A 17,767-nucleotide genomic window follows, 5' to 3' on the forward strand; every position below is an offset into this window, starting at 1 on the left:
AAAAGAACTATACTTCAGCATTGATTCCTATTAAACTATTTTAAAAATTCAGATTTTACACGACAGCCTATATTAGATATAACTTTTTTTCTCAGGAGAAATACAAAAAAATGCTAATTTAAGATTCCTAAAGTCTAATACTATCAAGCAAAAAGTTCAATACCTAGTCAAATCAATTAATTTTGCAGATGTAGCAGGAAAAAAGAAAAATAAAACATAAAGGGAGAAAACCTAGGAAATCATTCATACCTGTGTTCAAAAAAAAGAATATAAAAGAACTTAGAGATATTCAGAAAAGCACACACTAGGGTCAGAGTTAAAGTGCAAATTTTTTCATTTATCATTTTCAATGCATGTATAAAAACCAAGTATTTCAAACAGCACTTTTTTTAAAAAGGAGAATATCAAAATTGAAAACAATTAGATTATCTATATCTATACAATTTTGGGTCTCCCAATATATGCTCATCTGCATCTTCCTAAGTTCATTGTGATTCCATGATGTAAAAATATCCCTATCACTATCCTTCAAAGAAAGAATACAACTTGATCTTTTTGGTTTATTATAAAATGACATGCTATTCATTTGATATTACATATCTTCCAATAATCAAGTAGATCTGTAATATCTTAACAAGTTTCCAGAAATGTATAAAGCAAGGAGAGTAAAAAATCTCAGAAGAATTTAAAGAAAATAAAAGCATTTGGCTTTTTAATATTATTTTTAAGTGAGAAAGCTTAAAAAAAGTAGAAAATAAATTATGCTACAAAATGAGAAATGGACATAGGCACAGAATCATTTCGCAAATATAAAGATTTGTATCATTTGACCATATAAAGTGGGTCAAAAAGGCTACTTGTAACTAATTTATTCTTTAAATCACAGATGTTATGTTATAAACTAGTATCATTTTTATTTAATATACACTTCTAAATACACCATGGAGTCATCTTTTGAAAGTAATTGGCCAAAAAAAATAGTGGATAGTGGATCCTATTATGTCTATGGTAATGTTGTGAGTTTATTAAGAATTAAATATTTCTAGCTGGGTATGTTAGCACACACTTGTTGATCCAAGCTATTCAAGTTGCTGAGGCAGGAGAATAGCATTCAAGGCCAACCTGGATAACAGTGAGACCCTGTCTCAAAAGTAGAAATAAAAAGAATCAGAGTGTAGCTCAGTGGTAGAACTTGCCTCCACACATGAAGTCCTGGGTTCAACTCCCAGGACCGTTAAAAAATATTAAATATTCCAGAGAAGTAATAGTCAATTAGATATTTTTAAAAAATACTTTTTTTCAAAAATTATTTAACACATATTACTACATCATAGATTTACTGGACACCTGAATCCACAGTGAAGCATTTCTTACCCTTTCTTCTTTAATTAACCATTGCTCTAACTGCAACATGCTGCATTAATTTTTAAGGCTTTTAAAGGACAAATTACAATGCCTGCTGTGATAATTGTGATACTATCCTAACTATGGCAATCACTTTAAAACTACTTCTTTGCTTATTATTAGCAATGCTAAGTAAGAAAACTAATTATATCAGGATTGTTTAACATTTTTAATATTCTAAAAACTCAATCTAGAAAACTCTCAGCACCTTCCCATGAATTGGGACACTGTCTGATGACATGGGTCCTTCTCAATTTCCTCTAATTAAGTAAAATCCCCAGATGATTCTCAATCAAATCTCCTCAATCACTCATCTAGCTAGCTACTTCCCTTATAATGGAACTTACTGAACCAGTTGCAAGACCAGTATAACAACTGAAAAATCAAAGTTGAGCAATTTCCTGGGATCAAACTAGTTTGGATTCAAGTCTGAGCTTAAGATCTGCTTTATCTCAGGGCAACCAGTCACTCGGTTTGTGTCAGATGGGTTAAAATGAAAAGCTCTCCACAGTGAATGCAGAGTGATGGCTCCCTCCATCTTCTATATGACTGAGAAACTCCCATGTAAAAGATAAAGCATCTTTCCCAGGAAGCCTCTTCTGAAATAAGCATCTGTCACTCTTAAGTGCTGTCAATTGATTTTATAAATAAAATTGCCCAATAGTTTTTCTTATTAAAAAAAGTCAACTTATCCAAATAATTATTTTTCTGGAATGTTCTGAGTTCTTGACAAGTGACAAATGACAAATGATAAACCAAGACTAAACATGTACAAAAATCAATCATGACTTTCCTGCTTATTATCTTATAAGCATCTGAATTTAATTCAACCCAAAGATTTAGTTGAGAATCAACATAGTAATATCAAATCCATTCAAAGCAACTGATTATACAAGAGAAAAGATGATGTGAAATGCAGGCACAGATAAGAAAAATGCTTTTTTGTTACTAAGAAAAGGATATAAACACAGAATGTTGAGAGACTTGTGATGTGATAACACTACTGAGACTGTCAATGTCACTGATTAACTAAGCCTATAATAGCCGCTGCCAAGAAGTAGCCCCATAGTAACTACTGCATATTTAAAATGCCTCTTTCCAGTCAAATCTCAAGCTGAAATATTCAAATAAATGAGATTTTAAAACACATGGACTGAGGGAAAAGTCATATGAAAAGTTAAGAAATATTTGAAGATTTTCTTCCATTTGAATATTAGAATACTAAAGAATAATTCGTATTAGGGAAATTAAAGCTAAACAGAGGTAGAGGGTGGATCTACGTTAATGGGTAAAGCCCTGAATGTTTAACTATTAAAGAGGATTTTAAGAAAATAAACTGAAGAACTTTTGGCTTTGAAACACACAAAACATAAAAACTCTTCTCTCAAGGATGTATTGATAACAGTGTATGCACAACACAGCACTCAAGTGTCAGCTCAAAAGATGGATGAACAACTGGTTAGTTACAGCAGAAATCACTCCTAAAGAATTGGCTTTTATACCTGATTATTCCTGTCTGTCAGCTGATCAAGAGTTTCAGATTGTTTTTCCAATGCCCGCTCTAATTTCTTATGCTTAAGCTTCCATTGCCTAATGGATTCTTGAGCTTTCAATTTGAGGTATTCTTTCCTCTTCTCTGCCTCCTCTCTCAGGGCCTCTGATTGCTGGAAGTCACTGAGGTACTGCTCTGCCTGCTTGGTGGCTTCCTCTGCATGTTGAGTCAGCTCTGAGATCTGGAAGTTGGCATGTTTACGGTCAGCCTCACATACTTCAAAGTGGTTCTGGATTTCCTTGAGTTGATCCAACATCTGTAGTTGTTGTTTTTCCCTGTTCTCCAACTCATGTGTTAAATTCTAGGAATAAAGCATATGAAATATTAAAAGTAAATTCTTGTCAAAACTCGATGTGTAACACAAAATGCAATGACAATCTCTAATGTCACTGAAATGGAAATCATTAGTATTGAATTTTGTTAGCAATCACTTTAGAAAATATGAGTCCTTATCTCTGTATTTTATAATCCCATTAGCTGGAAATAATTTTTATCAAAATACTATCTCTTTTGTAGACTATTTTCCAAAAAGGTAAAATACATATATATATTTTCAATTGTCAATAAAATAGAAGGCACTGTAGAGAAAAACAATATGTGTTATTTCAGTAAAAACCTAGTATATTGTTCAAATGAAGAAAATGTCAGTGATTTAAAATGCTGTCAGATTATTAGAAGGTTATTAGAAGCAATCATGTAACATTTCACTTTCTGGCAGCACATAAAATTTTACTATAATAAAGTAAAACTCAGTAACAATAAATGAGCATTGATGACAGAAGTATCTATATAGATGCCACTAGAGTTAAAAATTCATTTGAAAGATTCCCAATAAAGTGTTTATAGATAGATTATTTCTAGTTAAACTGACATAAGTTGAAATACTTACCCCAGGCTAACATGAACTACAGTATAGATTTTTAAACAATTTAAATTTATTTGAGATATTTCTCTAATCAAGAAACAAATATTAAAATCTAGCCTTCATGGATAGGCAGAACTAACATCATCAAAATGGCGATATTACCAAAAGTTCTCTATAGGTTTAATGCAATGCCAATCAAAATCCCAACGGCATTTCTTGTAGAAATAGAGAAAGCAATCATGAAATTCATATGGAAAAATAAAAGACCCAGAATAGCAAAAACAATGCTAAGCAGGAAGTGTGAATCAGGCGGTATAGCGATACCAGACTTCAAACTATACTACAGAGCAATAGTAACAAAAACAGCATGGTACTGGTACCAAAACAGGCGGGTGGACCAATGGTACAGAATAGAGGACACAGAAACCAATCCACAAAACTACAACTATCTTATATTTGATAAAGGGGCTAAAAGCATGCAATGGAGGAAGGATAGCATCTTCAACAAATGGTGCTGGGAAAACTGGAAATCCATATGCAACAAAATGAAACTGAATCCCTTTCTCTCGCCATGCACAAAAGTTAATTCAAAATGGATCAAGGAGCTTGATATCAAATCAGAGACACGCCGTCTGATAGAAGAAAAAGTTGGCTACGATCTACATACTGTGGGGTCGGGCTCCAAATTCCTCAATAGGACACCCATAGCACAAAAGTTAATAACTAGAATCAACAAATGGGACTTACTCAAACTAAAAAGTTTTTTCTCAGCAAAAGAAACAATAAGAGAGGTAAATAGGGAGCCTACACCCTGGGAACAAATCTTTACTCCTCACACTTCAGATAGAGCCCTAATATCCAGAGTATACAAAGAACTCAAAAAATTAGACAATAAGAGAACAAACAACCCAATCAACAAATGGGCCAAGGACCTGAACAGACACTTCTCAGAGGAGGACATACAGTCAATCAACAAGTACATGAAAAAATGCTCACCATCTCTAGCTGTCAGAGAAATGCAAATCAAAACCACCCTAAGATACCATCTCACTCCAGTAAGATTGGCAGCCATTATGAAGTCAAACAACAACAAGTGCTGGCGAGGATGTGGGGAAAAGGGTACACTTGTACATTGCTGGTGGGACTGCAAATTGGTGCAGCCAATTTGGAAAGCAGTATGGAGATTTCTTGGAAAGCTGGGAATGGAGCCACCATTTGACCCAGCTATTCCCCTTCTTGGTCTATTCCCTAAAGACCTAAAAAGAGCATGCTACAGGGACACTGCTACATCGATGTTCATAGCAGCACAATTCACAATAGCAAGACTGTGGAACCAACCTAGATGCCCTTCAATAGACGAATGGATAAAAAAAATGTGGCATTTATACACAATGGAGTATTACTCTGCATTAAAAAATGACAAAATCATAGAATTTACAGGGAAATGGATGGCATTAGAGCAGATTATGCTAAGTGAAGCTAGCCAATCCCTAAAAAACAAATGCCAAATGTCTTCTTTGATATAAGGAGAGTAACTAAGAACAGAGTAGGGACGAAGAGCAGGAGAAGAAGATTAACATTTAACAGGGATGAGAGGTGGGAGGGAAAGGGAGAGAGAAGGGAAATTGCATGGTAATGGAAGGAGACCCTCAGGGTTATACAGTGGAGGGGGTAGAGAGAGAGGAGGGGAGGGGAGGGGAGAGGTGGGGAGGGGGGATGGTGGAGGATGGGAAAGGCAGCGGAGCACAACAGACACTAGTATGGCAATATGTAAATCAATGGATGTGTAACTGATGTGATTCTGCAATCTGTGTATGGGGTGAAGGTGGGAGTTCATAACCCACTTGAATCAAAGTGTGGAATATGATATGTCAAGAAATTTGTAATGTTTTGAACAACCCACAATAAAAAATTTAAAAAAAAATAAAATAAAAAAAAAATAAATAAATTGTGGTATAAACATAAAAAAAATAAATTAAAAAAAATAAAACAAGGGTATTCATTAATATATTTAGAAATTATATTAAATCATCATAAGTAAAACATTTTAATGTGAGAATAAGTAAATAAGTAAATGTTTATTTTAAGTTCAAAAAATGAGAGGCTACTGCTTTTATAGAAGTAAAAGAATGTTATGATCATTAACATTAAACCACTGTTCTAAAGCATTATAAGAAAATGACAAATTCAAAGTCAAATATTTACAATGTGTCACAGGAGCTATCCTTCCTGATCCTGAGTTTCCAAATACCTAGAACAACAAAACTAACCTAAAAAGGTCATGTATTCAAATAAAAATGGAATCCAAAGGCTAACACGAAGCTGTAGTATAATAAGTATCACCTACACTGTACTAAGGCACTAAAAATGAACAAACTAGGAAATTTACAGAATTATTCTGGCTCAACTGCAGAATATTACCCATGATCAGTGGCTCAAATAAAGTTAAATATAAATTCCCTATGATTAAAGTCATGGTTTGACATTATGGCAAAATGTTAGACATAATAATGCCTCGAAAAAAGGCTCATTTCTGATCAACAAGTTTGCATTTGCTCAGTTTGCTAAACACAGACTGGAAGAGATGAGTCACTCCTTTGTCCACCCAAACAAAACAGTAAACTGAGAAGCATGCACTTGTTTGTGTGGAAAATTCTAAAATGAGATCAGAAAATCCTAGTAATTGTGGTTTACCTTTTGCCCTTTTTCTAAAAGTTTTACCAATATTCTAGAAATCAACTTAATTAACAAGTGGCAATGAAGTGATTCCATATCAAAAGATAGGTGGAACTATTATTTTTTTTTAAACAAGTACTTGGAAGGAGGATCATTATACCCAATATCAGACTAATAGGCTAAGACGATGCTATGGGTTGAATAAACAGTAAATTTCATCTACATTGTACCAAGGATCTGACAAATAAACAGACTTGAAACATTTACAAAGTTCTTTTGGTCCAACAGCAGAATCTTTAGGTTTCAATTCCATTAGCCCCGATCACTGGCTCAGACACATGATTTATAGAAAAATAGATTAGAAGTGGTTTTAATATCAAAGAAGCTAACAATAAACGGGGGAGGTACTTACACCAACAGCTAAATTACAACAGTAAATAGTACTAGTTACTAAAATATGATAGTTACCTGAAGAGGTCTGTATTCCATAGGGTGATGGGAAAGGGTCTCTCTTAGAAAGTGATGTACAAGCTGAGATCTAAATGACAAATAGGAACTAGCAATAATAATACAAGTACTACTGAAATTTTCTGAGCACCTGAGTTGTGCAAGAGATTGAACAAATACTTTATCTAAATTATCTTATTCAATCTCAGCACAAAACTAAAGTAAGGCACATCACTATCATCCCCATTTTAGTAAGCAACCGATGCTTGGTGCAGTTAAGAACTTGCCCAGTATCATATAACTAAAACAAGGGCAGGCAGCTTAGGACCTGGACAGTTAGACTCCCAAGTCCATGTTTTCAACTTCCAACTTCTCAGATGACTCTAACTCTATGCCTCTTCAGCTACCCATTCCCATGGTCCTGTGGATTATGTTTTATCAGAACTGCTGCCTGTAAGACAAAAGGTCTTTCCCTCAGCCTCCAATCTGACTTTATCTATGGATCTAACCAGTTTTTTTCACTCTCTCCCTGTCACTACCCCAAGGAGATGACCACACCCTCGAAATTCCTTTAAACTCTGGGTTCTCTAATCCAAACTCCCTATTCTTTCACTTTTTAGCCACTCTCTTGCTCAAATCTCAAACTCCTTTGCTAAACTGTTCTTTCATCACATTTGAACAACAAAACAACTAACTCTGAGTGAATTGAAAAGACTTCATAATTCCTACCTCGGGTTACTTTTAAGGAAAATCATACCAAAGATTCAGCTCATGTGACCCCACACGGAGAGCCACTTCATCAGAGCCTATGATTAACACATATTTTAATGTGAGAATGAACATTGATGAGGATGTGAAATTCCTCTGCATGACCTTATATCCATTTCACACAACTGTCATTCCAAAATGTCTCACCTCATTTTCCCACCATTCTTTCCCTCACTTCCAGTATGAAACATAACTCCTCTTTTTGAGGTAAAATTGGGGACAGTTAATGCAGGAGACACCAAAAATGCTCTAACTGTATGTACCATTCTGAGACTTATCAACAGCTCCTCTGTCCTCCTCTCCAGCATCTGAGGGAAAGAGCTCTTCCTCCTTAGGCAAATTAACCTGTCTTTGCTCTTTCCTTCCATATCCATCAAAAACTTCACTAATTCAATCACATTTTCTTTCCCATGTCCTGAATCTCTCCTTTTTTAAAAAAATCTTTATTTTTATTTATTTATTTTTATGTGGTGCTGAGGATCGAACCCAGGGTCTCATGCATGAGAGGCAAGTGCTCTACCACTGAGCCACAACCCCAGCCCACTGAATCTCTCTTCTTCTACTGCATTATTCTACTCTACACTGTCCATCTTAAAAAACAACAGTAATGTTATGTTCATCTAGAAAAATAACAGAAATTTTAAAAATAAAATAATTTAATTCAATTTTACATTATCTTCTAACCAGCCCTCTATACTCTTCATCATTTTAAGCCAAGATCCTGGAAAGAGTAGTCCACACTTGATGCCCATAAAATCATATTTCCAAATCATTGCGTTTTCTGCATCTGTTTTCCACCTACCATACAATTAAAACAGCTCTCATTAAGATTCCTAAAGATCGTGTACAGATAAAGACAATGGACTCTAAAAATCTTTCCTTGCCTAGTTTCCTTAAAGCATGTGACACTTAATTTCAGCTTGATCACTCTTGAGTCTCTCTTCCATCTTGACTTATATCATCACTTCTCAGAAGTTCTCCATTTTCTTCTCATCCTTTCATTATCTCCTTTTCTAGTTTTTTTAGGTTTTTAGGTTTTTTCTAGGTTTCTAGGTTTTTTCCTACCATTTAGCTTTCAAATAAGGTTAACTCTGCCTGTTCCAATATTAACCATCATTCCTTCTACATAATATCATTGGTATATTAATATCCTTAATTCCGAGGTCAGAACGCTTAACTCCAGACTTTTAAGTATCTGATTGTTTAATGACTTTCTACTTATAGAAGTCCCACAAGCATCTTAAATTTAGCATGTTGAAAGTGAGCTTCTCTGATGTCCAACTCCAAACAAAAGGACAGTCCTACCAAAATGTTGGGAAAGTTTCTCTCTCATGAGGGAAAGGTAGAAATGGGGTGAAATTATGTATTTAAATAGTGAGAATAACCACACTCACAGAAAGAAATGGATAAGAGAAGATGTCTAAAAATGATAAACAGATAAGATTACAGTTAGATTGTCTCAAATTTATAATGGACTCAGTTACAAAATTCTTTGGATTCCTTTAGCAATTCCTTTGAACCTTAAGGCAAAATAAGTTCAATATTATTTATTTTTCTATCATTAAAGAGCAACATTAATAGGCTCAGGATTAATACATACAAGCCCAAATATTAAGCATATAAACACTTTTATTCTTCTACTTAAAAACTGCAGACATTTTAGGCTGGGGTTATGGCTCAGTGGTAGAGTGCTTGTGTAGCATGCAGTACCACATAAAAGACCTAAATAAACAAATAAAGGTAAAAAAAAAAAAAAGCAGACTTTTTCACATCAACATCAATATACAATGATTCACCTGTAAGTGTAAATGTATAGAAGAAGGTATAGATCATATTGTAAACAAATATGGTTATCCCCTCTTAATGGAAAGCAAGTTTGAATTTCAACAGGAAAAAAAATCTTGTCAGTCTGTATTATGCTCCAGGTAAAATCTATCATAGAATTCCTCCTATATTCTTTTGCTAAAAATCCTATTCAGCCATTGTTTTGGCATTTTCTTTAATCAAATAACCAACAAGAAAGTCTAATTGTAATAAACATTTTTTCTCCATCAAAGAATTACATTAATATTTACTACCAAGTCCAATATTTACTTCTCACTATATAAGCACTGTCAAAGCAAGAAAAGGAAAAAAAAAATCAAAAAACAGAGACAAGAATTCCTTCCCATACACTGTCAAAAGATTTATAAAATCTCCCAATAAATCTAAAATATTTCTCTTTCTTCAAATGGGGAAAAACATTGATGTGTAGTTGTGTTGAGAATCTCAGGTTTGATGATAGAAAGATTCATGGGTCTTAACATATTATTGGACTTGTGCTAAAATTTATTAATGTGAAAAGAAAACAAAGCAAAAAAGCAGAGGCAAAAGGAACATGGGGTGAAGTCCAGTAAAACCCAAATTTCCAAGAGTCCTCTCCGAATGGAGTTACACAGGACCTGCTCAATTCCTTCAGCAATGAATTCTGACAACATGTTGTATATCAGGGCAGATCACTGGCAGCTCAATACCCAAGGTTTAATTAGGGGCTTGTCAATTAGGCACCCTCTGCCTAAAACATGCCAAAATTTCAGGTTCCCAGATGGAAAGCAGGTAAGCAACATAACTACATTATTTGTACAGTTTAAGCACAGTGAGCTACCTTTATTATCATTTAGGGAAAGTTCATATCACTGTACAGAAATGTTTATCATTCAAGTTCTCAAATGCCAGAAAAGTCTATCTTGCATTCAGGCCTATCTAAGGAGAGTAGTCTTGCACTACTCCATAATTCTTTCCTACCCAGTACTAAAGTGATGAAATAGAATGAAAATTTCGAACTTTTGAACTTTTTCGAACTTTCTCCCTCCAAAATTGGTTTTGATTGCCATTGGCTCCTTTTCTAACTTCTAAAAGTAATAAGAAAACTACACAGCAGAATCATATAAATACAGCATTAAAATGAACATAGAAAATGAACTGATATTCCCTTTAAAAAATGGTGTAGAAAGGGTCCACCATAAAATCTAATTTTAACTGATCATACAGCTAAGATAATAATTATACATACATTTATTACAGTAGGATATCTAGGAACTTGAAATTACAGAATTGGAAAAACTGGATAGTCAACTTACACAAAGACTGATCATTTTAAAACATGGAACGAAAGTTGAAAATCTTGCCCAAATAAACCAAAGTTAACTAAGTAATATATAAATACTCATTTGTACCTACAGTACATAACTTTGTGTGGAAACCTATAAGGGCAAATGAGAAGAGACTTCAGTGACTCAAAAGTAATGCTTCTAGAAGGTAGAGGCAAATCATGGAAAAGCACAAGTCACACAGACTTGAGTTCAAATACCAGCATGGCCATCCTCTGACCTTACAAGAATTGATTACCATCCAAGAGCCAAAACAATTTCATTTATAAAATTGACTCAATATCAGAGAAATGGTAATCTACATGAGATCATTTAGATAAAGCATCCAAAAAAGTACTTGGTACATTTTATGAAGATAGTGTATATTTGACTACAGGAAATGTGAGAATAAAAGAGATAATCAATGTTCACATTTTAGAGATAAGGAAATTGAGGAACAGAGTGATCAATCCAAGATTACATAGGAAATTTTTGGAAGAAAAAAGATTAGCCACAGAGCCCTAACAGTCAAACTTATATAAACTTCACTTTACTGTATATTTAAATATGAGCCAAACTGTTTAATAACTATATAACTGGTCATTTTCTTTCCATTGACAGGAGGAAATCTTGAATAGGAAATTACAGAATCTTTAATGTACTGATGTTTCTGGGACTTTTTTGAAACTAAGAAAGAAAAATCACAGGATAGGGTTGACATAGATTTAAATAAAACCAAGCATAGACTATTTATTACTTTCTGTGTTCAAGATGATAAGGAAACCAGAGTTTGAGATTAAACTAGATTCTTTTCTTCTGCTGGCAGGTGGAGTGTGTGAAAGTGCAGGCCACTGCAGGAGAGAAAGCCCATTTTAATGTTAGTAGATGCTGCCACTGTCACCTCCAAGGGTTGCAGCCTGCAGCTGGCATGCTATATTTCGCTCCACTAAGATTGAGGGGCAAGTCACATCTCTCAATAGAGGACTACTCCCTCAATATCACGCCAGACCCCAGCAGTTTCACCACCAATTTCTTCTTTCCAGGCCAAAGAATGAAATTCACAAGAAATGGAAGGAAAGAGTGAAAAAAGTCAAATTTATTCAACTGAGAACAGAGACAGAATTCTCACAGGGCAAGAAGGGACCCAATAGTAGTAGATTGCCATCTTGGTGGGCTAGTTTAGGAGTTTATACAGCTATTGGGTCAACACTATTGGTTCAAATTTATGTAAACTAGGTTTTAGAAAAGTATCAACCCTGTTGGTGCAAATTTATGCTAACCAGGTCTTGAAAAGTATCAGGTCTGAGAAAGTATTAATGGTATTGATTAGTCCTGCAATCTACATTTGGGTCTCCTTTTCTTCCATTTTCAGGCCACGGTGCATTGACAGGTCAGTGCACCCTGGCTCTCCACCCTTCAGGCCCCCACCTACATGGCAGGTTCTGGGCATCCCTGTGCTCCGTGGAGGTGCTCCAGCCCATCCAGGCTATTCCTCTGCCACTCCTGGACAAGGGCTTTGTTTCAATAGGTTAGGCACTGAGGAAAGAACTGCATGAGAAACAATGATTGCACAGGAGGGAAGGGACATCAATATTTATTAGCTAGTACAAGCAGGAGTTAAGCTAGTAAATTCAGAAGAAACTATTTGGTAAGACCTCACAAAGGAAAAAAAGATCAAATAAGGGGAGAAGAGGTAAAGTAAAATGTAAAGAGAAAAAATTTGGTCACTGATGGAAAGAAAATGAGCATTCAAGAACAAAAAAATCATGGGCAAGAGTCACAGAGTGGGCTACTAGTGACTGTTTATGAGGAATAAGAGTTCAATAGGGCTAAAAAGAGATTGGAAATCAAGGTCAAAAATTGAGTTGAGGAGATGCTGAAATCCACTTTAAGCTTTCAAAGGTTTTTCAACATGATCAGATATGTGTACCTGAGGATGATTAATCAACAAAGGCATTATGCTAACACTAGGATATTAAAATATTATGGCAACATTAAAAATAATTGAAGATCATCATTTTAAAGCAGCTATGGACTTTTAGAGCCAATTCATTTCTTGTCTGAATTCAATATCAGCAATCAAATTCAACAGAGCTGGCTTATATAAAAATAAACATTGGCATTTGAGACTTAAGAGGAAAAAACCCACACACACTTGTCAGTTTTTCTGAGGAAAATGCAGTATGCTTCCATTCAATCCAATAAACATTTACTTCACTCAGCAATATCCAAGCTGCTGAGATATAAAGAGGAATACGATGGGATGGTTCTACATTTCGCTGCTCTAGAGAACCATACAGCAGAATGGGGAAGACAGATACATAACAGTTATTTTTAATAAATATGATTCATATGTGCAATTCTTTCTTCTCCATTTCAATTCTTGCCTTTCTTTCCAATTTATACTGCTTAGTCTACACAGACATTTTTCTCTTCAAGGCCTTCACCTGATTAACCTGGTGTTTTATAACAATCAGGCTTTCTTCAACAGAAGAGTCCTGAGCTAACAGTAGGTGGTGGCTAAGGGAACAAAAGAAGATAATTTAACAGTTGCTAATGAAAGTATTTAAGATAAAGAGAGGGGGGTGGGAGATAGGGAGAAAAATTAGTAGTTATCCCAGTCACTCCCAGAAGTGAAAGTTTCCCAGCATCACTAGGCCAAGGTTTTTCTTGGTATTGGGGGAAATGGTATTGGTGGAGGAAAGGGCTTCAGAGGAGAATGAGGAAGAGGGAAAACATTAACAAGTAATTCTGACCAATAAGACACTTCTCCCAAGTGTTCACAAAAAAAGCCTATATTAAGGATTCAAAATAATCTGACTCTACAATGTTTATGAAAAAAAAAAAGGATCCTAATGTTAGAGGGAAGTCAAATAGAAATACAATCCTTTATAAAGTTGTTATTTACTAATGAAAGGTTGTGAAGAGAAAAAGCCATGTGTTAAATTTGTTCAATTTTCCCAGTTATTCATAAGATTCAAGTAAGTCCCTTATAAATTCCAGGGGGAGAAATTAACTATAAATTATTATTTTAATGTTTATGATAGTTAGTCTATCAATTATGGATACATCAAACACTTTATACAATAGCTGTGGTTTTATATTTACACATATACATGTACACTTTTAACATACAAAATAAAAATGTATAACAAAACTATGTAGATATTAAATTATATTCATTTTATTGAACATAAAATATAATTGTTAAATATAATGATTAGAGTTGACTAAAAGGCTTTATATTTTTGTGACATTCATTTTAAGAATAAATATTTTGGTTACAAATGCTTGTGAGAACACAATTATTAATGACAAGATTCCTCAGACAAATACATCAACCAAAATAGAATAATCTATTTCAAAATACAGCTTCTAGATACCCTATCCAATAAAAAGTACCAACAGTTCAAATACACCAAAATGATAGATTAAAACAAAAATGATATTTCAAGGAGAGACATATAAAAACTGGTTCTTTACAAAGGCAAAAGCAGAAACACTAAAGCTAAAGAGCATAGGGATAATCTATCCACAATGGGATGAAAATACCTTAGAGAGTACATAGATGGCTACTTGTGAATAGGTAAAAAATATTAAAATTTTATTCGTATTTTTGTATTTATTCAAATCAAAACTCTTCCATGGTGGAGGAAATTTAAAGAGTTTCCATGTAACCAGTTAATTGCATTTACAGGTAATTTAGTTTTATCTAAACTAAAATGGACAGAAAGCTATAAAAAACATTACTGCAAAGAAACTACAGATGGCTACTATTGTATGCACATGCATTTATAAATATGGTATTAGAATTACTATTAATTCAACCAAAATTCTTGCTAATTTTGGTATCTGGCTCTGGGCCAGCAATTCCTAGAGACATTATTCTGTTTTGTAGTGAATCTCCTGCTCTGTGACATCAAGAGGACCTTGCAACAGCAGCTTCCCAATCCCTCATAGAAGCTGGGCATTGCCAGGTCTGCCAATAACATTAGAAACACTTACCGCATAGAATACCTAGAGCAGTTCTTCCCACTAAACGTTATTAGTTTGATATTAAAAGCTTTTCTTTTATTGAATAAACAAAAGAATTAACAGATTTAATAGGATTTCACCTGAAATTCTCAGATTCTCAATTAAGACATGCTCCATTCACCTCTGTTGGGAAATCAGCTTGACATATTCTTCCATGTCTTGATGAACTCATTCATTTCAGCATAATTTAGGTGTTTCATGAACTGATACTGAGAGGACAACTAATCAATTTGCTAGAGTCAAGAGAACTAAGGCAAGTCTCTTTGAATAAAAGAGCTCAAATCAATCAAAGCAAGTCTAGCAGACATGAAATGTATCTACATGAAGCTAAATTAGGTCATCACTCACTGAACCCATAGTATATAAAACTTTCTATTCAAATACAAATTGACTGAAAATAGAATATATACTTAAAATCTATGGGTCATTTAAAAAAACTCAAGCAAAACAAATATTAACGATCTTTTAAAGTTAATTGTCTTTTAAATGAGTTAGGGAGCAAACAAAAAAATCACAGGATAAATAAATAAATAAATAAAATTATGGGCCATTGTAGTAACCATATCACAAATATTTTTCTTTTAAAAATGTAACTTTTTATTTTCAATCATATTAATTTCAAGCACATATACTTGTTATCATTTTCTTTTTACCAAATGAAGCAGAAACACACAAAGGGCATTAACCCCAAATATTAGGTCCCTAAGTCCTACTAATGAAAAATAATTTTTTCTCCATGAATCCTATGAGAACATATCTGTTTCATATAACTACATGTACTTTTTAATAAAACATGATATTAAGCTTAAAGAAAGTACAGAAAAATAATGTTCAATTAATTAAATGCATTCATCTCTTTGTAAAAAAGTAAAATATTAACTTCTGTTTCATTAGCCATAATGTTCACAATATGGACACCTTTAAATACATATTTGTTCAGATTATTTAACCTTGAAACACAACGAGATTGCATAATTAACATCTAGGCCCCAGCAACACATGGGGGAAATCTGACCCTGACACATGTATCTGAAAGTACATTTGTATTTTCTTAATTTTTCACACACTCTATTAGATTGATAATTTTATCTCTGTAACTAAAATGCTTTTGGAAAAGAAAATGAGTATTCAGAGAATAAAACTATTCTGCTTTAAGCAGATTTGTATTTTAGACTATTTATGATTGAAGTGGAACAAACTGATTATACATTTGCCATGAAATGCCAGAGGCCAAAGCAAGAATCAATGAAAGACAAGTACCTGAGTCTTAGCAATACTGATTCAGTAATAGAGATGACCATGATAAATTACATAGTCCATCTAAAAATATTATATTACTCCTACTTTGATGAAAAATATTGAGAAGGACAAACTAAATGTAACCTAACCTGTAATATTACTGCATTAAATCATTATAGAGCACCATGGCTTATCTGAAAAAGATCAAACACATTATCTTACATGATATAATAACATTGTATATTTGGAAGAAATCAAGAAATTTCTATTTTTGAAATGGGGAGGAAACAGAAACTGGGGAAGGCTAAATGAGATAAAAGAGCTCTTCTTTGTGTTTTTAAAATACATATCATTTCAAACAAAATTAGCAATTACTGTTTTGACTCCAGTAGAACCTATAAAAAGAATGGCTCTTGGAAATCCTAAATAAAGTTAATCAACATTGTCCCCATACTGCATTCACCCAATATTCAAGCAATCAAAAGTTCGCCCAATATTCAAACAAAGTAAAATCGGTGTGCTTTCTATACCAGTGAGAAGTCTAGACATGACTCCTAATTTCGTATCATCCCAAAACACTGCCAACTGTTAAGTACTACCTATGTTTGAACTGAGTAAAATTAAAAATTTAGACACAATGATTTGATTTCACTTCAGAGTTCAAAGGTGCATACAGCTAAAGTACATCACTAGACAAAATTGGGTTTGTACATCATTGCTGAAACTGCTATTTCACACTAATAATCTAGAGCTTGAAATAAAGATATACAGTTAATTTACGAGTCTGATATCCTTTCATTTGATAAAACACAAATTTGATAATTTGCATCTCCATTATATCTGTAAGTAGAGTTACATTCTTGTTCCTAATGTTGACTGTGAATATTCTTTTTGGTTTTTAAAACATTTTTGTTAAAAATCAATTCCATTTGCCAGTACGTAAACTTTGTTTCCAACAAAAGACAACATACTGGTGGGGAACAATATAACTGAACATGACTCGTTGTTTTTATTTTTTTAAATCGAGTTCTAAAAGTTTATTAGGTAAACAAGCCTGAACAGTTTGTTTTAATTGGTATCTTAGCTGAAATGTATACCTCACTTGGTTCTGCTAATAACTTATGAGCAAACTATGTTGTAATTTTTAAATGTCAATTAAGAATAAATTCCTTATTTATTACTTTCCCAGATACCTTTTCTTTCCTTTCATTATTGCAATGGACTAAAAGCCTTAGTATGCTGATGAATAAGAAGGGAATTCTTTTCTCACAGTCAACATTGCACTGTTAAGTATGGTGTTAATATAAGCTTTTAGTAGTAGTACTCTTCAATATCAGGAAATTTACTTCTCATTCTTTTTACTGTATGCTTCCCTAATTAATGGATACTGACTTGCCACAAAGCTTTCTCGGTACTTGTTGAGATAATACAATTCTTCTACTATATTAACTTACTAACATTGGGCCAAACAATCCTGGAATAATGTAAACACACACACACACACACACACACACATACACACACACACACACAAAGATATATATGTGACTATATACCATGAATATTTCAGATATACTATGAATATTTTCTCCTACAGTTTGTCATTGTGTTTTGTTGTTTTCCATTTTACCAATGATACCTTGCAAAGAGCAG

The 17,767-nt window shown here is 33.7% G+C and overlaps 1 protein-coding gene across 1 annotated transcript in view; it reads right to left on the reverse strand.

Annotated features, from left to right (window-relative positions):
- Cep128 (centrosomal protein 128) overlaps nucleotides 1–17,767 on the reverse strand; it is a 385,475-nt gene that overhangs the window by 258,265 nt on the left and 109,443 nt on the right. Inside the window, exon 16 of the mRNA XM_048799524.1 lies at nucleotides 2,907–3,257. Within this exon, the coding sequence (XP_048655481.1) occupies nucleotides 2,907–3,257 (351 nt within the window). The remainder of the gene's footprint in view (nucleotides 1–2,906; nucleotides 3,258–17,767) is intronic.

The sequence above is a fragment of the Marmota marmota genome, unplaced genomic scaffold (genome assembly GCF_001458135.2).
Source record: "Marmota marmota marmota unplaced genomic scaffold, marMar, whole genome shotgun sequence".
In the NCBI taxonomy this organism is placed as follows: Eukaryota; Metazoa; Chordata; class Mammalia; order Rodentia; family Sciuridae; genus Marmota; species Marmota marmota.